We start from the raw sequence: 27,737 nt of genomic DNA on the forward strand, positions 1-27,737 counted from the left end.
CTCACCTCATCACCTGATTTTTCTGTTTAGCAGCCAGTAAGCTGGTTTTAAGGATGAGGGTGGTACCATATACAAGTATAAGATAAATGAAGATTATTTTAAACTGTAAATCTGGCAGATTTGGTAAAGTACACAAATATGCAGTTATCTTTGTACACTACTAAAGTACTACTACTATGTACTACTATCCATACTGGACTTATTGTGAAATGACCACAATCTGTCCCTATTAATGGATAATTAAAAAAAAACAACAACAACAACAACAACATCTGGTGCAATGTAAGAAGTTTTGGGGTCATTTCGAATCTCAAGTTATCAATTTTTAACCAAATAACTTAAATTCTGGATTACGAACCAAGCCTAAATGTAACCACTCTTTAGCAGCTCTCATTTTTTAAAAGCTATAGTTACAAATAACACCGAGAACAGAAGTGCAAGCTGCAGAAAACCTGCATGTAAAACTAAGAAACAGTCCCAACCCACCTTTAGATACTACTGCTGTACCCTCATCAAATTCAGCCTCTGTTACACGCTGAGAACCTAAACAGTAATAGACACACACACAAAGATACCCACAGATGTGTACACACACCACACACACATATATATGGATGCACACATCAAATGCAGTATTAGGGAAATGGAGTGAAAGCAGACATTTACATAGACACGCATGCTAAACTGCTTATGGACAGGATGTGTACACTTACAAGCAGAAATATATGAAAGAGCTTATGCATTTCATGTTGCACACGACACGAGATCTTGACAGACTTACGCTGCAATTTCTTGCCAGGGGCGTCTATGTGTCGTCGGGGCAGGTATGGGGAGGGCTGGGGCAGTGGTATGGATGAGACATCATGAGTTTGGAGGGGATACCAGTGAGGCTTGTCGTCCAGTAAGGCCGTCTCTAGCTCCACCAGGACCTGTTCAAGTCACCAACCACGCAGTAAATATGTGCTTTGTAAAGAAGTTAAATGTTTAAGGGTTAGGCATTCATTTTTGATGGTTAGGGTTAGGGGCTAGGGAAAGCATTGTGTCAAGTAGATGTCTCCACAAGATATGAATACTCGGCATGTGTGTATGTGGATGTGTGTGCTACCTCTCCCAGAAAGATGCTGTCCTCCTCTGGAGACCTGGGTTGGTCCCACACGGTCAGCTCCAACATGTGGTTTCGGAAATCCCTGCGATGGACGTGACTGTAGACGAATGTCTGGTTCCACTTAGGCTCACAGGTCTTCTTCACTGTTTTTGTCCTTCGTTTGCTCTTGTCGCTGTGTTAAACAACAGATTCTTGTCTTTAAAGTCAGTTGAATGTTGATTTTGATTCTAGTCCCATTTGTGCCTTATTCAGCTGACTGGAACTGCTTTCTTTAAATATAAACGAGATGCTAAACTCACAGTAGAGTGTCTTTTCCCAAAAAAACCCTCTTCGATTGCGTTGTATAACATGATTACTGAAGATGTATTTTATCCATGTGAGGTCAAAGTCATCATCTGCGATCACCCTAACCCTGACTATACTATCAGAACATGAAATTTTTGTTCTTTTTACAAACTGTTCTTCCAAGTCTAAGGGACGAAACAATACTCATTCAATATCAAAAACTTGTGCATATTGTATTATATAAGTATATTCGATGCCAAACTCCAATGTTTTACATTAAAAGTCACGTGCATGATTTGTGCAGTTTGCATAAAAGAATCGTGTCCTAGCCTTCGTGTCACAAGGTTTTTTTGCGGCTCTTTTGTAAATGGCCATAATTTTCATGCCAAATGAGGGCTAGGCATTGTGACTGTTCAGAGTGCCTGTGTCAGGGTTGGCATACCTGCGGTCAGGGAGGAAGTACATTTTGACATAAGGGCTCCTGGGCCGCCCATCAGGCCGAAGAGAAAGCTCCACAGCCTGCAGCACGTTCACTATGAGCTGGTGACCCACTTTATCGTACCACAGCTTCACCTGGATGAGAAGCAAACAAAACCAAATCCGATGCCATGTCTTCACATTTAGCAAACTTGAAAGGTCCTCCACAGTTCAAGTGCCCACACTCACTGAGAGTCGCCCTGGCATTAACTGCGGAGCATCTCGGAGCATCCCGGGACTGGAGGGAGACAGGACATTTAAGGATGGTCTCTCCATCTTCTGGGACTCAAAAGAACTGGAACCTGCTATGAAGGCAGGGAAAGCAATATGTTTGAAATCCCGAGCAGGAAATGCCAGCTGTCTTTCAGAAGGGAGTCAGACTGAAAACATAATCTGCTCCAAAACCAAAGGTGCGTTCGTTACTGAAACTCCAGACTCCTCAGAAAAGTTCACACAGAAACAGTTTAAAGTATAAGTCAGCTAACCTGTCAGGATGACAAATCACCACGCTTCTGTCCTAGTTAGAGTCCAGCAGGCTTCAGTGTGACTTGGGTCACGAAAGCCTTATATTCAATTACATGATCAAAAGTCATCTAACTAACTGCCTACCAGGAAACTGATCTTCTCCCGCTAACATTCATCACAGATGTCAGACATCAGTTAGTTTCAGGGAAAAAAAGAGTTGTCTAATTAGTCACTCCATGCAATATTAGAGGACATTATCAGCCACATGTTCAGAAAGGGAACAGAAAACTTCTAGCACTCATCAATCTCCACGTGTTTGAAGGGAACTGATTATGCTCATTTCAAACATGAGATTTTTATTCTTAGACTCTATTAGCAGGGGTGCACATAAGTGGTCCGCAGGTGCGCATTAGCTGTCAAAATAAAAGACGCGCACCAGATAAGAAGTTGCAACGCGTGTTTGCATACATAAGATTTTCTGGAGGAGGACAGACATTTGTTTAGAACTCTTAAAGATGTCGAAGAAGCTCCTTTAAGCAATTACTTTGGTGTTCCTCCACCTCCAAAGAAATGTCAGAAGGAGTCCGAACCGCAAAAGAAGCGCGTATTCTCTGAAAAGTGGTTGCAGGAGGTGAGCTGGCTTCAAACAAATGATGAAGGCACAGAGATGTGGTGCAGAATATGCCATGAAAATCCCACTCTAGCGGACAAAAACAGTGCCTTTTATATGTACGCAAATGCGTGTTGCAACTTCTTATCTATCTATTTTGACAGCGAATGCGCACCTGCAGACCACTTATGTGCACCCCTGTCTATTAGAATACCTTTACATGATTTATTATTTGAAAAAAATCCTCATTTATGTCATATTGGGCTTTCTGGGCACCCTTTCATCATCGTTTGTCTTAGCCAGAGCCGTTTGGCTTAGATGATCATATTAGGACTATCTGCTCTTAGTGATGTCACACAGAGCCACAGATAGAAAAAAAACCTGTAAAGCAGTCTGAATCCTGAGCTCTGCAATCAATTATACATACATTTACATCATTATTTGATACTCTGGCTATGTTTAAGATGAGTGTCTGTTTTAAAGAAACCACTCAACATTTTAAGGGCCAATATTTATCTTTCTTGCTGGGAGTTAGATGAGAATATAAATACCAGGAAGAAATCAGTTTAATTTAGCATAAGAAACGAGGCAGGAAAATTTCACCAATGAATGAGCTCTTAATTTAAACAACTCCAAAACAGACATAACTGGCAGAGCCACTAGTAGATGTCATCTATTTAAAAAAGTATAATTTATCTATTAATTAGAAAAGAATAGGATGAAAAAAAAAGCACATAGTGTACAAACGGCAAGGCAACGCAACTAATAGTCTTTATACCTCACCTTTACAACTCTACTAAAATACAGAAGGCAATATTTTTATAACCTGTGCCGTACATTTGTCTGACAGTACTGTAAGTTCACAGTATTATTATGACGACTTTTACACATAAAAAGCTACTTTCAGGTGCCCATTCGTCACAAAGGGTCACCACAGTGGGCAGCTGTGCATGTTTTGATTTAGCAGAATTTTACACTGGATGCTCTTCGTGACACAACCCCAAAGGGATCTGCGTCTCCAGCTAGAATCAAACCAATGACCTTTTGGTTGCCAAGTAAATTTGTAAACCATTACACTATTGAAAGGACATTTATGACATTTTTAATTAAGTGAATTTACTCAGTATTTTTTCCACTAATGAAAACCACAAATTTTATTTTTTTACATTTTTGTGAACAGTTGAATAGTGTTTTTTAAAAACCTTTGAGGTAGTTCTTTCAGTTTTTCTTGACTCATTCACACAAGACCTAATTCTTAGAAAGGAAGAAAATATTTCAAAATTTTGGACTATTCCTTTAAGTTTATATGACATAATATGACATCCATAACATAAAGTATATAATAGTACATCAACAAACGTATTTTTTGCTATAATTCATATCATACAAATGAAATCAGCTAGATATACAGATATACGACATACATAGGTGACAAACAAGCACAGAGCAGTCTCAACATGTCAGAGGAGATACCTACTAGATTCTAATGGAGGGTGGGACGTGTCGGGGATTCTTGGGATATCACTGAAAGAGAAACCGCAAAAACACATGAGTCACAGTTGTACTGGCACTGAAGTCAGACTAAGAATGTTAGATGTAAAAGTGACACACAGGCGTGCATGCATATTCAGACAGTAGTTACCACGCAGGGAGAAAGCAGCACTGTAAACAAAGGTTATTTGGATGTTGAGATTAAAGGATCATGTGGTTAAAAAAATGGAGAAGCAAAGGGAGATGTGAGTAGAGCAAAGCTCTTCCCGTGACTGCAGTGTTTCCCAGACTCACTCAGTTCTGTTCGACCAATCACAACTGGAAATTATAATGGGTGAAAACCATTAGCTCATTAGCGTCTATCCACACCGCCATCTTTTCTTATCCATCACCACAACCCATGGGAAACACCAGAATCCACTGCACCAGCTCAATGTAATGTAAAGGAAAAGAAATGGTAATCTGTGTAACACTTATCAGTGTAATTTTCTTTTTCCGTTGAAATTTAAAGTGTGCTAATCTTGGACTCACATCAGGCATGTGATGGTTTTACACATGAAGTGGCAGTGTTTTAGAGTTTTACTTACCAAACAAACCATTATTCAACAATCAAATCCCTAAAAAACATTCTTTTTGAGAGAAATATGGATACCACTCAAAGAGCTAGTGTCTGGACTTAAAGCTAACTAAGATAAACTAGCATAAAGTCTGGAAATAGCTAGGCTAGTCATCTCCTACCTTCAACTTTGTACTTAATGTATAACTGTCAGACTGAAATTTTCTTATTTCTGCTTCAAGTTGAAAGAAAACTGCTTCATTTAGTAAAATTTTTACTTGTAAATTCAAGTATTAAACTGATAAGTGTTTCATGGATCATAGGTTGCCTTGAAACACATTCCAAAATCAAAAATAGGAAACATGTATATGGAAAAAAAAATATTGCTTGCTTTATGAAACCCAACTTCAGTAATTCAGAAATAAGGTACCAGGGATACTGTGTGCTGGATTTTACTAATAGACTGTATATAAAAGACAGACGTAGCCATCACACCATCCAGTTTTTAAGTGATGACGTGATGAATCCTGCTTCCAGGCCCAAACTACTGCGTTTAATAAGGCTGTTGTGTATTTAACATGTTTTAATGCTTTGTATCTTGTTGTATTAATCTCAACAAGCCTCCCAAAACAGTCAGTGATCACTCTTGGCCTCTCTCGGTTTTTATTACTGCTATTCATTTTAAAGCTCAGTTTTTAAAACTATAGCTAAGCCCATGCAGCAGTATATTAATGACTAACCTCTTGTTGTGGATCCTGGCATGCGATTGTATTTGCTCGTAACCATCGGGAACCCTCACGTTAACTTTTATCGAGTGCAAAAATATTTAGTGTTCATCCTCCAGCTTCACTGTTTTAATTATGCTAACATAGCTGTGTTGCTAGCGATCACGTAGCACATCATTATACACTAGCTAGCCAAGCTTCAGTAACCCTACAAACTTTGTTAAATTTCATAAATTCGGTTTTCATGGATGCCTGAATGTAAACTCAATTGTTACACCTGGTAGAGCAGCCACACTGATCATTTTATTACAGATGAAAGAGTTTAAACAGTTTTTAACTCTCAGTGACGCTGCAGTGATCGTGTGACTTAGGGACCTGCAGCGGAGTTTAGGCCCAGGCACGGCTAATGACGTCAGACTTAAAGACCAGATTGGCCAGTGCTTTGAAAAATCCTGTTCTTCCAAGTCCTGAGGATTGTTTAATGTTGCCATCTTCAATTTTTAAAAACAGAAGTCGCAGCTGCGTAGTCATTCTAACTTGTCAATCACAAGACAGGCTGTTTATCTGACATGCCATTCTTATCGTCCTTTTTTGACTCCTAGTGGGACCAAAATTTAACAAAAAACCAATCATGTTGCATTCTATAACAACTGACACTAGTCGTCCTCTTGTGGCCATTTAAAAAAATGCAAGTTTACTTGCTTGCTGTGACCATCTTTTATATACAGTCTATGAATTTACTCGAGGGTAAGACTTAATCAGGAGTTTAAAAAATAGGAATTCCAGATGCTGCACAAACAGCTTAAAAGCTTGCGAAAACACGGATACATTGATGGATGTTTTCCGCTGGCCATTTTGCATCCCAACAGGTAAACTTGCAGTTTAATTTAGCACACAGTGCAGCTACTTTCATAAAACCGTATAGTGACATCAATTAGATTTCTCACTTAACAGTATTACAGTTAGTTCCTTTAGGGATGCAAAATGGCACCAACAAAACCAAAATAGTTTCCATAAGCGTGGCAGAATTAAAAGGTCCTAAAAAAAAAAAAAAAAAAAAAAAGATTACTTACTGATATTTTCTATACACCCTTCGTGAGTGTTTGGAGAGAAATTCATATATTCAACTTTTTTTTCCATCAATAAGCAGAAAAGTAAAATTTGAGAGCTGCACCAGTGGGCACTTTACTTTTAAAATAACCCACTGGATTGACCTTATTACACACAACAACAAAACGTATTCAAAATACCTGAAACCAGCTTGCACCCTGGTTTGTGTGACGTTTTTGAAATGACATCTCTTGAACAATAATGGAAAATGAGAGGGTGACACCTCAAAGTCCCTCTCTTTGAATTAAATTTTTCCAAAGCTTTGCTAATGTTAGTAATGTAAGAGTTAGCAAGTCTGCTAAATATAAGGCAAAGTTAGTATACCAGAAAGCATCCAATTCAAAGTATCTCGAGAAACATGAACTTTTTTTTGTTTACTGATGACTTTTGATACTAATGATTTGAAATGATACACTTAGAGTTAAAAATAATTTTACTCAGGGCGTCTACTGCCTTCAGAAGTATGTTCATGACTGTGCTTGTTGAGCTTTGCAATCCATCGACTAAAAACTTCACATGCAGCTTCTCCTGTCTTTAATGGAGCTTACAGACAGTTTTATTTGGTCAATAATAATTCAGCTTTTACCATCCGACAAATAAAAGCAAGTGCTTTTTTAAAGGGGACATATGAGACATGGCTATCTCCCAGTCCAAAACTTGGCAGCTGCAGGCAATGGCCAGTTGTTTTTAATACGTTGAATGCAGCTGTGCATCATAACCTCCTGCTTTGTCTGAGGTCAACTCTGAGTCCAAATAAATGTTGCCTAATTAAATAAGGGTTTCAATTTACAAATAGACTAGTACCTGACAAACCAGGTAAAAACATATGACTCTGACAGTATACTGGACGTGTTTCATGCCTGACTTACCCAATAGGCCTGGATACCACCAACTCCACTTGAGGGTCAGCTTGAGACTCCAAGATGATGTTGTAAACCTCCTTCATAGTTGCTCCCGGTAACAGCTTCCCGTTCCACTGCAAAACCTCGTCACCTGAAATCAGATGTCCACATTGTCATAACTAGCTCAAAAGCCATGTCAAAGTAATGGCTGTTGACAGGATTAAAACAAATAAAGTTTTTATTTGAAATTAACAAAACTAAATAAAGTTATCAAAGGACAAAAAAACATGACATATGTCAGTAAATGAGTCAGGATCATTGGCATGTTTGAACATGTGCTAATGTAGTAAGTGAAACATTGTTTGGGAAAAGAAGAGCACAAAAGTCTGCAGCAATAATAGCTTAGGTGCAAAGTTATTCTTCCCCCTGAGGTAACAAGTGGAGCATGCGTTTATACAGGGGAACACTGGACCTAGGTGTTCCCAATCCATCATCACCCAACCACACCCCACTGGACACCTGCAACACAAAACACAAAGACAAATACAACCTCCCAGCCCACGAGCCGAAAGAGACAGTGTCGTCAACTGGCAACCTACACCACCACAGCCTACATACTACCTTAACCTTAGCAGCATGATCCCACATACGAACATCTGTCAATACGTGTGACCATGTCCACTTCCACATTTTTAGATCTCTTGATTAGCATACACTAGAACTACAAGTTCAGAGACCACGCATCGTATACCACAAATATATAGCATGTGCCTTCCTCAGACTGGTAAGGGAAGTGACATCTTCCAGTAAAAGTTCCAGCAGAAACTATGGTAATATCCGACCATGCCTAAGAATGACATCAGCTCTTTTTTTTTTCTTTTGTTCTCTGGCCAGCGCCTTCCCTTGGCACCCCTCGTTGTGGCCACAGCTGACATCGGCCAACAACATGCTCGTTGTAGATTACTAATGGATAGCAAATTCACATTTAGCCAAGTCAGTGTTCAGTCGGACTGCAGACAGACATTTAAATAAGGAACAAATACACAACATATGAATGCCACAAATGTCATTCTATACAACCACATCATCCAGACAGACAGTGTAGCATTCCAGATTTTTAATCAATAGGACCAGTATCACTCGAACAGATAAACTTTACTCATAAACTTTGCAGATCAAACTTGGTCAATACAGTCATCCAATCATGGAAGTGGAAATGCAACAGGCTTAGTGATACTGACCTTGCCAAGAGTCTAAACAAAACCTGAGAGTGTTGTCACATAATGGGACAAGAAAACAAGGGAGCTAGAAGCTGGCCAGCTAGAAGATGGTGGGTCGATGATGTTGTTTTAAAGTATGAACCTGACTTCTGCATCCAAGTACTTACACTTGTCAGCTGACACCTAGTAAAAGTGCTGCTTAATGGGGAATATCAATAATCATATGAATCATCAAATGAATTTGGTGAGTTTGTGAACGTGTGTCAGCAAATAAACGTTTGGAATTTTTCCAGCTCGTCACACAGAAACTCTTTTAGGTGAACTAATAAATTATTCACATTTCTGAGAGTTTTGGTGCTTTAAACCAACCACATGCCTAATTCCCAGTACCAACGTTTTCCCTTTCTGTTACTACTAGTGACTGGGTAACCACAAAAGGGTGGTTTCAACAGACAGAGCTGTCTTTTCTTAAGCAACTCTGGTGTAGAAATTAAACAACTCTTTCGTGAGATCTGCTTCACCACTGTGGAAGGACCTGGCCTGAAAGAAGCATCCAACAACAGGCAGTACTTGATCATCAGGACTGAACTGGCACCACTCAGCCTGCTTCGTAAATGAGCTTCATCATTCCTTGCGATGCAGCCAACTTCTATTTTGCCAGCTACCTTCGAATGTATAAACTATGCTGGAAGTCATTCGCATAGTCAGTTTAGTTTTTTTGGAACATTGTCATCCTTAACCCTCAACAAACCCTCAACACCGTATACAGAACAGGCAAACACCATGTCACTGGGGCTAAAGCCAGTTGTCACTTGTGAAACTTCTCTGGCTGTTAACATGAAGCACTGAAAAACCCTTCTCCCAAAATCTGCCTAAGAACAGTGACTTTAGAATCTGATGAAAATGCTCCAACAACCCTGACTTTGACCTGTCCAGGGTGTACCCTTCCTCTCGCCCTAAGACAGCTGTGATAGGCTGACCCTGACCCTAACAAGGATAAGCACAAGAGAATTGATGGACGGGCCCTGACTTTGTGCTGATAGGCTGATGACTGGAAGTGCTGCACCTGAACTTGTTTTAACAACTGGGCAAACTTGGAAGGTAAAAATTAGAAGCCTGGTCATTTTTGGATCACTTTAGGGATTTCAAAGATAGAAATAAATTGTCGCTTTCACTACAGACCTGGTTGTTACCAGTTGTTAAGGATATGCAACTGGGTGATATGACATATGACAATAAAAATATATTTTAGCTCCAACTTGGAAGGAAGCAAAGGACCCACAAGTTAAGGAGCATATGCTCAAAAGGTTCTTCTGAAAAGGATATTGGGTATTCTGTCATGAAAATAAAACCATCCGGTGTAAACGGTAAATAAGCACCATCACAGGGAAGTTCTTCACATAAGGAACACAAGTGGAGTGTAGCTTGATGTGTTTCAACACAAGGTATCTCAAAAGAAACAGCTAGTCTAGCAGACACATTTACTTGTTTTTTTTCTTCAGAGCTTAACAATATGCCTTCATATGCTCTTTTTCCTGACAGAACTTTTTGAAGTGTTCTTCCAAAACAACAAGACTCAAAAACTCTTAAAGAGATTTTATCTCTGAAGCTGCACAACAAATATTATTCAACAAATCAAGCAAAAACTCCAGGTAGTGCCGCTTATAACCTTTCCTATCATTCCTGAACTCCTCACAATAGGAACCATCCCAAAATAGCTGCTTTCACTAACTCAGTGAGTTGACGTTGATGCAAGGAGGTTTAATGATTACATTTGGCTTCCCAGTTACTTGCCATGAGCAGTAAGTTCTAATATATTCCAATATATTCCATAGCCAAGTGACTTGCTCCTAATCACTGCCACACAACTCCCTTCGAGGTTTTACCTCTGAAGATGCATGCCCAAGGCTGATATTATTTAACACATCACATGGAAACTGCAGGTAGGGCTGCTTATTCTCTTTCCTACCATTTCTAAACTGGTCGCGGCAGCCTCAGAAATGGTAGGAAAGCTAGGTAATACTAGCGAGCATCCCTTCTAACTGCATAAACAACACCTAACTAACTCAGGCGTAGTCTTCAAATTGAAAAGGATAGAACAAGGAAATAACTAGCATCTGGCAACAACCTCACACCCATGAAATGCACCCAAGACAAAAAGTTAAACTGCATTCAACCTGACACACAACCTAGCAAGAAACACAACCTAAGGAACAGTGCTGCTATGCCTTACAGGAGAAAAACTCCCATTTAAATTGTTACACATTAACATGTCAACACTTATGTTTCTTTGGTCAGGCAAAACCATGACTGTTCCAAACAACATAAATTTTTCTCACCCTTAATCAATCAGGTGGAAGGACAAACCCGTAAACGCCAGCTAATTGGGAAATTATCAAAGACCAAGGCCCAACTTGTAAAGACTGGTTCAAAACCCATGATAATTAATGGGACGTTACACCATTAGTCAAGTAAATGAATAGAATTGTTCTTTTTGCAAAACTACATAAAGTAACCAAAGGGGGAAAAAATGGTATATGTCAATCAATGAGTCAGTGATAGCATATTTTGTGCTAGTGTGGTGTGCGAAATATTATTTAGGTAGAACAGCTAATTTTGGCTGATCCCCCAAGGAGTTGCCACAATGGGTAGCTTTGCATGTTTGATTTTTTTTTTTTACACTGGATGCCCTTCCTGACACAACCCTCAAAGGGATTTGTGACTAAATCAAACTAGGAACCTTTTGCCTGTTAGCCAAATGTGTAAACCACTACACTAGAAAAGCAAAAAGGTCTGCAGCATATGGAGTTAAGGATCACAGGAACACTGAGCCCAGGTGTTCCCAATCACTGATGACACAACTACACCACACCAAGCACCTGCAACACAAAACAAAAAGATACTAGCTCTTCTAAACACACTAGCGAAAAAGAAAAGACAACCTGCAGCATGCAGCAGCTGAATAGACGAGGTCGTCAGAACGTACAGCGCATCAGTTATGATAAGAACAACTACATTTTCACTTTGTTAGGCAGGATAGGTGTCAGGGTATCAGGTAAAAAAAAGATTTTTCTTATATCATCTATTGCAAAACATACAATAAGACTCTCTATGTGACAAAGCTTATTAAACAATCGTAGTTAGGACATTTCGACGTTTATAAAGACCTTACATTTGACTGATTATTACTTCCCAGCATTTGTGAGAGGCTACTGTGCCAATTTAGTGGATACCTGCTCTCAGATGTCCCACCACATCAGCTAGGCTTCCCTTCTTAACCTTGGTGATGAAGGCTCCTAATCTCCCTGACTCTGTTACTCTGCCTCCCACCACCTGAAGAGAAGCAGACAGCAACAGTTAGTGAGAAATATCTGACAAGTGGACAACACAGGATGGCTCAGTTAGAATTAATAGACAGAAAAATAATTTAAGAAACTGTTTGCATGTCTGTGTGACCTCTGACCTTTAACCCCAGTAAAGCGCCAGCTTCTTTCGGCATGGCAGCAGTTCTCTTGCTGAGGGTGATCCGTCCAATCAGATGGTCTCCCTCCTTGGATGGCTGCCAGGTTACAGGATGCTGCAGCAGGACACAGGAAATGGTAATAAAAATGAGCAAAGTGACACTCAGACACATTCACAAATATGCACACTCACTGGTATTTACTTCATATATACAGGGAGTGCAGAATTATTAGGCAAGTTGTATTTTTGAGGAATAATTTTATTATTGAACAACAACCATGTTCTCAATGAACCCAAAAAACTCATTAATATCAAAGCTGAATGTTTTTGGAAGTAGTTTTTAGTTTGTTTTTAGTTTTAGCTATTTTAGGGGGATATCTGTGTGTGCAGGTGACTATTACTGTGCATAATTATTAGGCAACTTAACAAAAAACAAATATATACCCATTTCAATTATTTATTTTTACCAGTGAAACCAATAGAACATCTCCACATTCACAAATATACATTTCTGACATTCAAAAACAAAACAAAAACAAATCAGCGACCAATATAGCCACCTTTCTTTGCAAGGACACTCAAAAGCCTGCCATCCATGGATTCTGTCAGTGTTTTGATCTGTTCACCATCAACATTGCGTGCAGCAGCAACCACAGCCTCCCAGACACTGTTCAGAGAGGTGTACTGTTTTCCCTCCTTGTAAATCTCACATTTGATGATGGACCACAGGTTCTCAATGGGGTTCAGATCAGGTGAACAAGGTGGCCATGTCATTAGTTTTTCTTCTTTTATACCCTTTCTTGCCAGCCACGCTGTGGAGTACTTGGACGCGTGTGATGGAGCATTGTCCTGCATGAAAATCCTGTTTTTCTTGAAGGATGCAGACTTCTTCCTGTACCACTGCTTGAAGAAGGTGTCTTCCAGAAACTGGCAGTAGGACTGGGAGTTGAGCTTGACTCCATCCTCAACCCGAAAAGGCCCCACAAGCTCATCTTTGATGATACCAGCCCAAACCAGTACTCCACCTCCACCTTACTGGCGTCTGAGTCGGACTGGAGCTCTCTGCCCTTTACCAATCCAGCCACGGGCCCATCCATCTGGCCCATCAAGACTCACTCTCATTTCATCAGTCCATAAAACCTTAGAAAAACCAGTCTTGAGATATTTCTTGGCCCAGTCTTGACGTTTCAGCTTGTGTGTCTTGTTCAGTGGTGGTCGTCTTTCAGCCTTTCTTACCTTGGCCATGTCTCTGAGTATTGCACACCTTGTGCTTTTGGGCACTCCAGTGATGTTGCAGCTCTGAAATATGGCCAAACTGGTGGCAAGTGGCATCTTGGCAGCTGCACGCTTGACTTTTCTCAGTTCATGGGCAGTTATTTTGTGCCTTGGTTTTTCCAAACGTTTCTTGCGACCCTGTTGACTATTTTGAATGAAACGCTTTATTGTTCGATGATCACGCTTCAGAAGCTTTGCAATTTTGAGACTGCTGCATCCCTCTGCAAGATATCTCACTATTTTTAACTTTTCTGAGCCTGTCAAGTCCTTCTTTTGACCCATTTTGCCAAAGGAAAGGACGTTGCCTAATAATTATGCACACCTGATATAGGGTGTTGATGTCATTAGACCACACCCCTTCTCATTACAGAGATGCACATCACCTAATATGCTTAATTGGTAGTAGGCTTTCGAGCCTATACAGCTTGGAGTAAGACAACATGCATGAAGAGGATGATGTGGGCAAAATACTCATTTGCCTAATAATTCTGCACTCCCTGTACTTTGACAAAACACTTTGAAAACTATCAATAATTTTAACTGATTACAGAGGTAGCTTTAAAAGACATAAGATCTGGCTTTTCAATTCAAATTTTAAGTGCACAAAAGTCTTGTTTCCTAAAAGTTGTTTCTAAGAGAAAAGTGGATACTACTCATAGAGCTAGGGTCTGAATGGTAAGCTTAACTAAGATAATTACCTCCTAGCTTCAACTCAGTACTTACTGTAAAACTGTGAGACTGAAATCAGTTTTTTATTTTCATTTTTAAAAACTTTGATTACCAATTTTCATTCTGGATTCATGTACTACACTGATAAGTGTTTAATGGACAAGGCTTGAAGGCCACTCCAAAATCCAAAACAGGAAGCATACGTTTTGCCCTATTTTTGTAACAGGCTGAATTTCTGTCTATACTGTAGCTGTAAAAGATGCAAGCTCTGATAAACCAGGATTTCTTTTGGATTTTTATCTTACTGACTGGACTTCTACTGGCCACAGTACACAGACTGCATTTAGCTCTGCTCTAAGAAGCCTCGATACAGCAGGACTGACTCATTGCAGTGCAGCTATAAAGATAATGAGTGTAACTCTCCCACAGGTACAAGAAGAAATCATACTACACTTAATGTTTTAATAATTTTAGGTACCATAACAAGAGCTGTAAGCCCATATTGGACTATTTAAAACTTCATAAATTATTTATGACTCTCAGTTAGCTGCCAAACAGTCCAGATCAGACAGCTGAGCTGAGTGTATTAATTCAAATAATTCAAAGTCAGTATCTGCCTTTGTAATTATAGCATCATTGTTTTGGCATGGATATGTACCATATATAACATGACCTCTCTAGACTCAGCCCACAATGATTGATTTTAAACCAGGGTTTTTAAGTCAATGGTCACCACCACGGTCTTTAACAACATAAACATACTATCCATGTACTTCACAACAGTAAAGTAACCATAGTCAATAACCATAAGACATCATGTGTTTTACATTAATAGATTCTTCAGAAAAATTGAAAAAACAAACTTTGTGGTAAGACAAACAACCAACGATGCTAAACGAGGACAGGAGGATCAGACTGTAAAGAGACAAACACTCCATTTGGCACTATTTGGTACTCCAGTACATCCACATAAATGTTTACACACTTGGGACTTTAATTAAAATACAACAATAACACCTGAACAACTTCATGCTGATTCTCAAAACTATCTTTAATGTATGAAAAAATATTAATCAGAAGGAAAAACACTGACTTACATGCCACACAGTGGGGTCATGTGGGTAGCATTCCCAGTCGCCTGCAAGAGAAGAGAGATCAGATCAGCTGGATAGATGTCGCAGAGGAAACAATGACCTCCCTTATATCTCCTTCTTCTTCTTCGCGCACGCACACACACACACACACACACACACACACACACACACACACACACCTTGTATACACAGCACATACCAGGAGTCCTCACACACACAGCTCAGCCAAATTTGGGGGCTCTTCAGGAGGTACTTGTTTACAATGGGGAGGCTTAAGTTTATTGAAAATTCAAGCCTGGGCTGGAATTAGAAATGTATCACCACGGCAGCAGGTGGCCTAAAAAGTTTTCCACTGAGGCAGCGATGACACCAACGGATGGTTAAGCCTTTTAAAACGCTTTAAATCCATCCAAGACACTTCAGAGATTAGGTGTTATTGATCTCCTCCAGGGGTAATGCAACAATGTAAGGCCAAATACAAGCACAAGCGTGTCAATAACAGATATTTTCTCACATTATTTAGGTATCGGGCATAGGTTGAGCCAATGAAACAAATATAGATATGTGGTAATAAATTATATGTGTTAATAAATATGTTTTGATAACCACTAAATTGATTCACTTATTAAGTGATAATAATACTAACGATCAGTTTTAAAGCTGCTATACATCATAAAAGTTAATATTGTTAAAGTCTAAATCACAAAATAATTTCCAGAAAGTTCTATTGTCTTTTAACATGGAGCATTTATTGACCGTTCTGACAAAATTATAAAAATTAAATATTATTTGCACATATTTTGCACTTTTTCTACATCCAAAAATTTTTGCAATTTATTGCTTAAAAATGTATCGTGCAATTTACTTTTTTTTCTGGGGAGTCCAACCGGTCGCAGCAGATGAACCACCCTTGCGTGCACCTGGTTCTGCTGGAGGTTTCTTCCTGTTAAAGGGGAGTTTTTCCTTCCCACTGTCGCCAAAGTGCTTGCTCAGAGGGGGTCATACGATTGTTGGTCTGTCCTCTGTTGTCTTTATATGATTGTAGGTCTATGCCTTAGAAAATGTTGCTATGATTTGGCAACACGTTCTCACTCCCAAAGCGTAACATTTTACGCTAGGTGACAAATCGTCACCATATTACGTTTTCGGCTACCCACCACGTTCCTAAATGACGACCTCGGAAAAAAGAGGAAATATGAGAACAACTGATGTAGTCTTAAAAACTCTCAAAACCTGTATGTATCAAACATGATACATGAGACATTGAGGGTTAAATGCAAAGATATCGTTATGAAACTTGACAAAAGTGAGCTAAATAAATGCTAAAATTAAAGCTATTTAAATATTCATTCAAGTGCTTTTCAAAAGTATACAGTGCAAGAAACTGAGCACAAAAGTAAGAATAAAGTTATTAAAATGAGTAATTAATGATTAATGTTTTCTTTGTGTCTTTAAAATGTAAATTGCAGAATCACTTAAAACTGAAATGCAAAATGTTATTTCAAATTAATAAGCACAGACTTTAAAGGTCATTTTTTGTAAATAAATTTATAAATCTTCCAAAACAAATCTAAGGCATCAACAGGTTTTAGAAAAATAACCGACATAGCTTTATGCCCCAAAAAATCTATATATTTTGTTGAAGAGATATCAGCTGAAATCAAACTAGGCTCAGCCATACTTTTATCTATACCACAAGTAGAGGTAGCACGTCAGCGTCACCTTTGTTTACGCAGGCAAGTCATTTACATATTCAGATTTACAGTGGTAGCCTCCTAAGGCAAAGCCTCTTTAAGAAAAGGGCTAAAAATAAATATCAGGAAAGGCAGCTGGGTTTTTCTTATACTTTGTGGATAATAATTACAAAAGTAACTTTGAACCAAAAATCAGCGAGTGAGTAGGTTAAAAAGGAATTTTATAGCACTTTTCACAGATAAAAAGCCATAAAGTGCTTCACAATAAAACACAAGAAATAAAAGCATAACATATCATAACAATTTAAAGCCACAGAATAAAACATAGTCTGTATAAACATGGGCTCAGCTGCTTTGTGATGGAGTTAATGGAGGCTATACAACATAAAGACAGTGGAAGAGAATTCCACAACCTCGGTGCCACTGCCTGAAATGCCCAATCTCCTTTTCTATTAATTAATTATTAATTTATTCCTAAGACTGTGTTTAGCTCTAGCTCGTGACGTAGACCAAAATCCAAAGCCTGTACACACGGGCTGCAGGGCAGTGCTGCACTGTGCGCAGGACCTGGACGACACTGTTATGACACAGAGTAAAACAGAGCTGCATTCCTAGGAGCCGGGGAAGCTATGAGGTTAATGGCTTGGGACAACTTATAGTGATATTATGTAATCTTAAAGCAAATGCTCAACCCAGTTCTTAGTTTCATAATTTGAGCGTGAACATAGTTTCATGCAGTGGGTGAGCCACATGGCTGCGAGTGTGTATTGTTTTTGTGTTTCGGCACTTTTAATGGCAACAAAGAAAGAGAAAACTCCACTACGGGCTCAGGACACTGTTTTGAACACAACTTGGAATGGGACTTTAACAACAAATAATATTTTTCACGTTTCCTAAAACAGAGACAGTGTGAAATAAGCCCTTTAAAAATAAACCTTTACGATCCTAATAATAGAATATTTACAGAAACCCATCAATGTTTCATGGCCTACAAGGAGCCTTTGTGGAGGGTGAATCCACACATAAGGTTTGTCCATGAAATTAACAGGCAAATAGTTACCGTGTGTTAATTTTATGACATTGACTGTGGCTAAAAATTCTTTGCTTATGCAGGAAAAGCCTTGGCCACATGGCCTAAATAAAATGTATTCTTTATAAAGAAGAACCTGCACTTTGACCAAAACCACGGGAACTGAATTTATCCAGTCACAGCTCAACAAGACTTTGGCATTTTGTTTTTACAGTGTTCTTAAAACCAAACAAAGAGGAGCAAAAGCATTTGGAAGCTGCAAGTGTTACCATGCACAGCTAACTAGCTTACTATCTCTAATAGAGCATGAATTGGTCCAGGATCAGTATTACAACTCAGCAATTACATTTTCTGAGCATTCAGCTAGCAGGAGTCAGCCAATTCTTTTTAACTATCACAGGCAAACCAACATGAGTAGCCTAAATTTGCCTAAAACAACAAACCTAACTTAATAACATATTTATTATGTTGCATAAATTAATAAAGAAAACACTTGCAATGCTTACCATTTATTCCAGAAGAAAGTTTTACATAACCACAGACTTTTTTTATTGCGATGCTATAACATCACAACAACGTGATTGGTCAGTTGTAATGCTGATCATGGACAAACATTATTACGAAAATACAAGAACAACACCAACACAGGGATACAGATACACCCTCTAATAGTAAGTTATAATTACTTTTTTACATTTATTCATAGTAAGGATTAGAGATTGCCTTGCTTTTGAAGAGAGACCCAGATGGCCACTTGAGGACTCGAAACAATAAGTTCAGTTGGAGCAGCCTCTCTCTGTTTCTCGCTAGCAAAGTTGACCCAGACAACAAAGTAAAGCTAGTTTTCGGCTACGAGCCCGACACAGAATCCAATGTATTAGTCAGAAGTCCCTTTACTACGGTTCAGAGCTGCGGATCTGTTTTATATACGCGCGGAATAGTTTCCTATACGAGATCGCTGCAAAAAGTGCAGCCTTACCTAATGTCCACCTACTGTTACTCATTTTATATTAAGATTTTAAAATCTAGTTGGTATTGGTATGGCGAGTAACCTTAATAGTAATAAATCACACAGAAATAGTACATTCATGTAGTTGTAAAAAGAATGACAATATATTAAGTAATCCAAAGTATTCAGAATACGTTACTCTAACGTATTCTGAATACATAACATGGAAATACCCTACACTGTACGAGTACCATCTATTGTTTATGACTGTTTATGTCAAGTACCAACTACTTGACAGTACTTACCCTATCACTCAAAAGTCAGTAAAAATCAAACAAGTACCAATGTTGTGCATTTATCAGTACCTGTTAAAGGTTATTAAACACAGAAAGAAAAAAGAAATTCTCTTACATTTACCAATATGTAGTAATTGAAACTAATCCGTGATCATGTGGTTAAAAATTCTTTTTTTAACTTCTGGCTGCGTCGGAACTGAAGCTAATTTTAGCTCTACACTTCAGTAACTCCATTTAACTTTAACGACAAAGAGACAAAACTCCTTTTTAATTTTGTAGCCCTAAAAGGCTACTGTTTAAACAGATTACATTTTCAAAAACACAAATACGTATCTATGCTAAACAAGTTATGCTAGAACATGACTTTACTTGTTTATCTTAGCCTACATCTTACACAGGGCTAGCTAGCTCTACAGCAAAGGGGCTGTTTGTTTATTTCTGTCTGGTGCCTGGTACAAGGACACTACATGCAGACATTGAGTACATAAAGGACCTTTTCACAAGGTTCACGTTTATAACAAGACTAGTGGAACACCAGCACACAGAGTAACTATTAGTTAGCTTTTAACTGTAGCTGATAAAACCTGCCAGCATCAGTTATTTTATCTGGCAAACTCGACTATAATCAATAAGTCTGCCTTTATTTACATCTCTATAAAATCCAAGTAAAACCAATTAATCTAAAATGCAATAGATTAAATACTGCCTGACAGAATTCTCAAGTGTTTGTATCATGTTTCCCTTTCTTCCATTGAGAGTGTGAGTTGGTAGCGCATGTTTGTATGTAGGACAATACTTGCACAGATCTACTGTGCCCCGAATTTACAATGATTTACATGCCTGGATGCTCCTTAGCTGCCAGCAACCACATCTTGGCGCTGACCTGGTCTCAGTCTCGAGCTAAAAAAGGAAGCAGCGAATTGCTGCCACACCAATGTGTTTAAAACCTGGCCTGACAGCACACTCTCATCCTAAACCTCCACATGATGAATGTCACAGCGGCTGGTGTGGGTCCAGGCTGGCGCTCCATCCTTTGCTCCACAGAATGCTGCACACTTTTGTTGGTTTCCAGTGCAAATAAAATTTAATGTAGCATGAGAATACAATCAGTGTGATTGTTGGGTTCTGTTAATTATTATTAGATGAGATGAGGAAAAGAGAGGTGAACTCTAAGAGTCATGAGTGATCTTTAAAGGCCCAAAAACCTTTTTAGAAAATCCATGTATCCTTACGTTATCACTTAGCTGAATGACATTACTTAAGCTTGCTGTTACAGTACATGTCTCAAAGGGTCAAACTGCTATCTAACTGCTATTTATGACTAGCTACTAACTACCTAAGGACCCAACTCTCATCACCAGCTACGATCCTCTGGACTAAAATTCAGGTAAGTTTGTGAGAGGAGTTTGCTCTCTACGCAAATTTCTTGATGGATTTTGAAATGACAGAGCCCACAGGACAAGTGGCAAGAATGGGACTCCCAGGAAGTGATAGAAAAACAGCAGCTCTGAAATATGAGACTGGTCATATTTAACTCAAGCAATGCTTTTGTAGCACTGGTTACAAGCTGCTAAACAGTGAAAAATATGACTTCCTTCCAGCTGTGTATATTTATTTATGGCTTGTATTATTTTTAACACAGTCGGATACATAGCAGCCAGTCCAAATGCCTTGGAATGGTTAGTAGTGAAGTGACATAACCCAGCTTGGACATGACAAGGTTAGAGTGTAAACAGTTGTGTGTGCTCAGGCTTGGGGACATAGTTGGCTATGCAAAGCCAAAGAAGGTCAAGCCTGGGATTAACTGGGGTCAAACTGCCCCCATCACAAACACACTACACGCACACATGTACATGTGTGCTCAGTGTGGGGTTGTCCTCCCTCAGGGCCAAGCTGAAAACAATACAATATGACACACAGGAAAACGTTCAGATACACACACTTGTTAACGTGCATGGCAGTTTATTGGGTAGCTGCTCATTTTGACAACCCGGACTGCCGGCTACAGCCTGCTGCATGCACGGCACACAAAACATTAGAGAATGTCGCAGGACGTGCCACGTTTCTGCAGGCGCAGCCAGACCATGCCTCTCAAATGTTGCCTTTGCAAAGCTTGTTCTCAAGCCGTTTGGTGTGTAACACATGAGGTTTTAGCGCTTCACTAAGCATTATAAAAAAACCCTGATAAACGAGCAGTGCTTCTCCAAATCAGGAGGTTACATCAGAGTCGCCTCACCTGTGATCAGCGAGCACACGGTGTTAAAGAAGCGAAACGTTTGTAGACTCGCAGACTGACACAGTGCAAGTGAGGATCACAGATGGAAACCGAACAACTGTCTGCACTTCTTAAATTCATTTCCCATAATATATTGGTCAGATGGGAGCGTTCAAACGTACACACTGCAAGTGCAGCACCAATACAATGAAATGCATGATGTGAAATAAATTCTGTTGGTAAGGTGGGGATTTTTATGTGCCTAATGCTAAAGACCCACACAGTCTAGTGGGTGCCCTGGAGACTGGAATATAATAAAAAATAATATAACATTAACACAATGTCCTCCAGGGATCCCACTCAGGGTTGTCCATAGGGATCTAGTTTTTTTTTTTTTTTTTTAAGTAATTGCTTCACATGTTACTTAGTATAGCTACGGTCCAGCAGTAAACTCTTTACAAGTGAGAAAGCACTAAATGAAGGTTTATGTTCATTCCAAATATTCTAACCGATGGTAATCCAAAATCAGTGGATGAATGTGAGCTAAGAAAGTAAAAGAATATAGGAATAAGAATAAGTTGTAATCTTTATGTGGTAGTCTTTAGAGGTCTTTATGGACTTTCCAGCTGATTTTATATATGCAAAACATAATAACAACAGCAGGCTAATAAAATACATGCGCTAGCTCAAAGCTTTTGTATTAAAGGAAAAATCACCGGTCCTTAAGTTGGCAGTCCGTCAGGCTTATAATACACACTTTTATTGTGAAAGGCAATTTTTAAAAAGCTGGATTTTTTTAAATAATTGAAAATGAATGATCATCTTATTTTATTTATTTGATCTTAACTTACATCTTACTTACTAAAATGTTTTATTATTTTGCATGACTATAAATTTCCATCCTTTATATTATCTTAATAATAATGGATTGGATTTATATAGCGCTTTTCAAGGCACCCAAAGCGCTTTACAATGCCACTATTGTGTCTTGCCCAAGGACACAACGACCAGGACAGCGAGCCCAGGGATCGAACCAGCGACCTTCCGGTTACAGATGCGATTCCCAACCCCCTGAGCCACGGTCGCCCATGGTTGATGATAGTTCACAGCAAAAAAACACATTAAAACAGAGATTTTGGTTTTAAAATCTAAATCAAAAATGTTGTCGCTTGAAGAACAAGGCTAATGTACCGCTCTGACTTAAGATGCCATAAACAAAGGGTAGGGTGGATCATTTCCTCATCTTCTGTCAAAATAAATATCTCGTGTAATTGTATGGACGGATAAACAAACAAATGACCAGACAGATATCAATATATGCCACAGTTTCTTCATGAACAGAAGGTAATGATGGATATTTTCTCACCTCTCTCGCTGACACTTTCAATCTCGGCATCCTCACAGCTGCTGTACTCAGGCGTGGTCCCGCCCTCCTCCTCCGAACTACTGACGCTCGTTTGTCTCTTCCCTCCGGCCCCCTGCCCTCGTTTTGACTTGTAGGGCCGCGGCGGTGGCGGACGCAGAGATTCCGATTGGTCAGAGCTTAGCGAATCGTTGCGCAGCATGCTCTCAGCTTTGTCCCGTTTGGTCCGTTTCACTGAGGGTCCCTGGCCCGGGGCTGAGCCAGGACCTGAATCAGGAGGTTCTCTGAGTTCAGGGGGAGGGGCTTGCTGTGAAAGAGCATGTTCATGCAGCCCGCCTACCCCACCCGCCGTCCTCTGTCCAGGTCGGGCACCGTCCCCGACCTCACCTCCCCCTACGCCTGTGCCTCGACCTTGCCCGGGCACAGGATGGCCCCTGCCTCCAGGAGGGACGGGCCCTGCTTGTCGAGGGGGCGCACCGGTGTGGTCCATGTGATGGTAATCCCCCTCTTCTGTCCGTCTTACTCCAACACCTCCCACAGGATCGTGCTCCAGAGAACGTCCCTTTGTCAGGCGCCGACTTTCCCTGCGTTCCCTAGACTCCCCCCTGAGGTCCCGGTCCATGGAGACTTGGGTCTTCAGCCTGGGCTGGCCTTGCCGCCGCTCTCCCCGACCAGCTCCTCCACCCCGTCCATTCCTCCTGAGGAGGGAAAGTATACAGATGAGGGGTGATGTCAGACAAGATACTGGTTTGGTTAGAGAACTGTTCAGCAGGAAGCTTACAACGGCAACGTGTGAGTGACAATGTTACACAGGTTAATGCAAACTGAATCATCTCATTGTTTTAGCCTTCAGTGCCAATAATAATTAACCTGTAAATCAGTATCTGTCACTCGGGGTGTCACAGGGCATTACATCATCACTTAACAAGTCGGCGATAGGGTGTTTTGTCAGACAATCTGAAATTCCGAAGTTTTCTGTTCCCATTGAGTTAACAATAAATCATCACATGTGCGCTTAAGAAGGCTCTTCAATGAGTAGCTATATGATTCATTTGGCGGAAAGTGAGTCACAAACCGAGCATCACAGACAGCTGTGACAGCACGTGGAGGGTGGAAGACTTTGGTTAATGTATGTGGCTGCTTTTAGCTTCTGCTTATACAATGTATCCACTTAAGCCATGTGTGACAAATGCCACTGGTGTGATTTGCATCTGTTACCATTTCATTGTTAACATTAGTGTCCACTAATAGAATGTCACAAGTGAAAACTCATTCTACTATTAAGTGTGCTGGAAGTAGCCTCATTCTTCCATTACAATGAATGGCATAGGAAACAATGCTAAGAGGCATAATCCATCATTGTATAATGGAAGCAAATGAGGAATGTGGGAGATGGTGCTCAATAACACAAGCATTAGGACTGCTTTCTTTCTGTTGGCTGAGACAACACAAGATAAAATGGGCACTTTTTAACAATTTTACACATTTCACTTGCTCTTGAGGAGGTTTATGAAGTTTAATTATCTGGTGAATCCAGGAATTGATGGCTACCAGTACATTGTGGTTCTTTTGAAAAACGTGGCTCTTGAAGAGGAGCATCTCAAGAAAAGCAGTATTAATCAGTGAACCCCACAAATCCCAAATTATGGAACTAGCAGAGGTCAGAACTAATAGAGTAAAAAATCAAGATATCTTTGGCTCTGTCTTTTAAAAAAATGTATTGTATGTATGTATTGCTAGTTCTCCAGCTATACATAAAGGGAGTGCTGAAATGCCATTAGTGCAATAAACACAAAGCAAACATTTGGACATTGAATAACCATTGGCTGGCCGTCCTTTCCACACATCTGATGTGGGATTTATGGTTGTGTGATGATGTCTGTTTGCAGACATGCGCTTATGTGCAGTGCTCTTGGAAGCCAGGAGTGTGATGGTGATGACAATATAAATAGGTGAGAGACTGACTGGTGGAGAACGGAAAAGGATCAACAGCAGAGTTCACCATGAAGAAGAAGAAAACAAATGAGAAAGTTATAAGAAATATAGAGAATGACTGCCATGGACACTTTAGATAATAAATAACATTTGGCTTCACCTCATCTATGCATTCTCCTCCACTTATCCTTATCAGGGTTGCGGGGTGGCTGGAGCCTATCCTAGCTGGCTTCATCTCATTACAAAGATTCTTTGCATAATATGACTCCCGTCTTCTCCACTCCACTCTGCCCCCTAGTGACAACTCTAAGATCTAGTTGAGGATCTGCAAAGCTCCATGAAGGAGTAATACGTTATGTAACATTAACATGTCTCTGCTAAATTTCAGACAGGAACGCACATGTAGCTATATGAACATGTTATTTTTAAATTGATTTTTTTTTCAGTACAGGTATCTGATCACATGTCTTCTTAACCAAAAAGGCTGTAAATCAATTGGGTTTTATATTTTTTAAAGAAAACAAAAAGACATGTTTTTGCTGTTTATTGCAATGATATGAGAAATATTCCTGGTGTTAGAGGAGGATTTGAGTGGACCCACTGCTGTTCATGTAAACAATGTCAACATCTGTCTTTTTACAGTGTAGTTTTTATTGTTCTGTCAGCACCAGCTCTGGCTTGGGAGATGATGTCCCAGTAAATATTGTCAGTAAACATTGGGAAAGGATAAACACCAACAGTATATTTTTACTTGCTTTACGTGTTTGTTTGTTTTTCTTTTTTTATTATTCCTCATAACAACCTAATGCAGCGATGTTAGTGGTCATTGTCTTTGGAAGTGATATGATCTGAAAGAGAGTACCATCACTCCAGAGTAACTCCAGCGCGTGCAGCACCTTCTCATTTTTCAAATTAAGGTGGATCCCTCCATTACTGAGTCACAGTATCAGAGGGTGACAAATTAAGGGTGAATCATATGCTGTTGCCTTCACAGTACTCAGGCCTTAGATGGATTGATCACATTCTGCGTGGGAGTTTTTTGAGTATTGAGCTCTTGTCACCTCATTATGTAAATGTAGCAGCAATTTTACACATTGATCTTCATCTCTGTATCTGCATGCTACCATAAAATCCACAAGGTACCTGCACAGATATTAAATGCGCATGTTGCTGACAAGAGGTATGTTTGGAGGAGTAAGTAAGCGAGCCTTTCAGAGCTAAAAAAAACTGTACCAGCAGCCAAGCATGGTGATGGTAGTGTTGTGCTCTGGGCTAGCAATAGTAGTACACTGTAAAAGTTAATAATGGAATAATGAAGAAGAAGAGCTACCTCCAAATTCTTCAACTTCCCCACAGATCAACAGCTGGATGGTTGAAACACAATTGGGTGTTCCAACAGGACAATGATCCCAAACACACATCAAAAGTGGTTTTGTAATGGTTAAACAGGGTCATATTAAGCGTGTGGAATTCCCACCACCCCAATCTGAATGTGGACTACATTTCAAAGCTGGGTTCATCCCAGGAAACCAACCAATTTGAGTAAAAAATATCAATTCTGCCAAGATGAGTGGTCAAATATGCAGAATTAAGTCAGAAGCTTATTGATGGCTACCAAAAGTATGTGGTTGAGGGACAACATGCATATAATTAAACCTGTAAGTCTACTTTGACCCCATGTTCATTTGAGAAAATCCAAAATAAATGCAAAGTTGTGCAGCCAATTCTTATTTTTTAAAGAGATTAAATCAATCATTTGGAAAAACAACTTGTGACCACAACAGCATTAAAAAAAAAAAACTTACTCTCTCTCCTTTATATTTTAACATTGAACATTTCACACTTTTTCAGTGATGTTCGTCGCACCCATGAGGTAAAAGAATAAAATATGCCTTTTGTTTGCCCATGTCTGCATATGCATTTTGCCACAGAAACACGGGTTCTACTTTATAGCTCCGCCTTACGTGTCTCGTGGTGGTTCACTGAGCGACCGAGCATCAATGCCAGGCGCGGTCCCAGGTGCGCTCGGTCGGTTGGGGTCGTAGATTGCAGTGGTGGACCCCGGTGGTGCTTGGGAGCGAGATCTGAGCTTCTTATCCCCGGGAGCTTGGCACACTGACGGCTCGCTGACGGCTGAACCGAGGCCAGCGGGCTTCCCGGGGGGCCCGGTGAACCACTCCCCTGGCTTGGTCAGAATCTCCTGCTGCTTTCGGCAGTTATTGCACACCCAGATCACCTAAGATAGAAGGAGCACGGGTGGGGATTACAATAACAGCCATACGACACATGTATCTTTATCAGCTAATCTGCCAACAAGCTGTCATCACAGAGGTTCTGCACAAACAGATCAGATAATATATGACATATACTTGCATAACACGACAGTGAAGTAGTGATGAGGAGCTGAACGCTTTTCACATTAGTATCAGAATAAGGTGTCGAAGAGAAAGGAAATATTCTTTACTGCAGTTAGTAGAAATCATCTCAGCCAAGTATTTTGCCAAGCACTAATCTGAGGCACGGCTGTGACTGTCAAACAGGAAACGGAACAATGCACTTCCTAAAGAGCTGCTCTGCTGCCCAGAAAAAGGTTTTTATGGAAGCTTTTTAAGATCAACATCAAGGCAGTTATAGCAGGGAGCAGCTTTGCTTCCACTGTGGGCCGCTCTTGGCCTCCAAATGAGGGACACAAAGCCAACTGGATAATGAAAGGACACTCAAGTCGCTGCCAAACTGATATCTCCTGTCTTCTTTCCTTCTATTTGTCCCATCACACATATGCACACTGACTATACATTGGCTGTGCTGATGCACTACGGCAAAGAGTGAGTCCAAACGCAGACACGTGACACACGCATCAGACCCACAC

General features: G+C 39.9%; 1 protein-coding gene across 3 annotated transcripts in view; it reads right to left on the minus strand.

Annotated features, from left to right (window-relative positions):
- The window catches only part of LOC120741750 (regulating synaptic membrane exocytosis protein 1-like), a 110,244-nt gene that overhangs the window by 24,295 nt on the left and 58,212 nt on the right, over positions 1 to 27,737 (minus strand). For 2 of the 3 annotated variants that reach the window (XM_040044784.1, XM_040044785.1), the window contains exons 5-16: positions 26,833 to 27,104; positions 22,937 to 23,631; positions 15,390 to 15,430; positions 12,350 to 12,463; positions 12,120 to 12,219; positions 7,694 to 7,817; positions 4,420 to 4,466; positions 2,057 to 2,169; positions 1,833 to 1,963; positions 1,106 to 1,277; positions 782 to 929; positions 487 to 543 (exon numbers count right to left, since the gene is read on the minus strand). In XM_040044784.1, coding sequence (XP_039900718.1) covers positions 487 to 543; positions 782 to 929; positions 1,106 to 1,277; positions 1,833 to 1,963; positions 2,057 to 2,169; positions 4,420 to 4,466; positions 7,694 to 7,817; positions 12,120 to 12,219; positions 12,350 to 12,463; positions 15,390 to 15,430; positions 22,937 to 23,631; positions 26,833 to 27,104 — 2,014 coding nt within the window. Of the gene's footprint in view, positions 1 to 486; positions 544 to 781; positions 930 to 1,105; positions 1,278 to 1,832; positions 1,964 to 2,056; positions 2,173 to 4,419; positions 4,467 to 6,787; positions 6,806 to 7,693; positions 7,818 to 12,119; positions 12,220 to 12,349; positions 12,464 to 15,389; positions 15,431 to 22,936; positions 23,632 to 26,832; positions 27,105 to 27,737 lie in introns of all 3 variants that reach the window. The other variant, XM_040044780.1, reaches the window with a different exon arrangement.

Source organism: Simochromis diagramma, unplaced genomic scaffold (assembly GCF_900408965.1).
Source record: "Simochromis diagramma unplaced genomic scaffold, fSimDia1.1 OVJJ01000486.1, whole genome shotgun sequence".
Taxonomy (NCBI): domain Eukaryota; kingdom Metazoa; phylum Chordata; class Actinopteri; order Cichliformes; family Cichlidae; genus Simochromis; species Simochromis diagramma.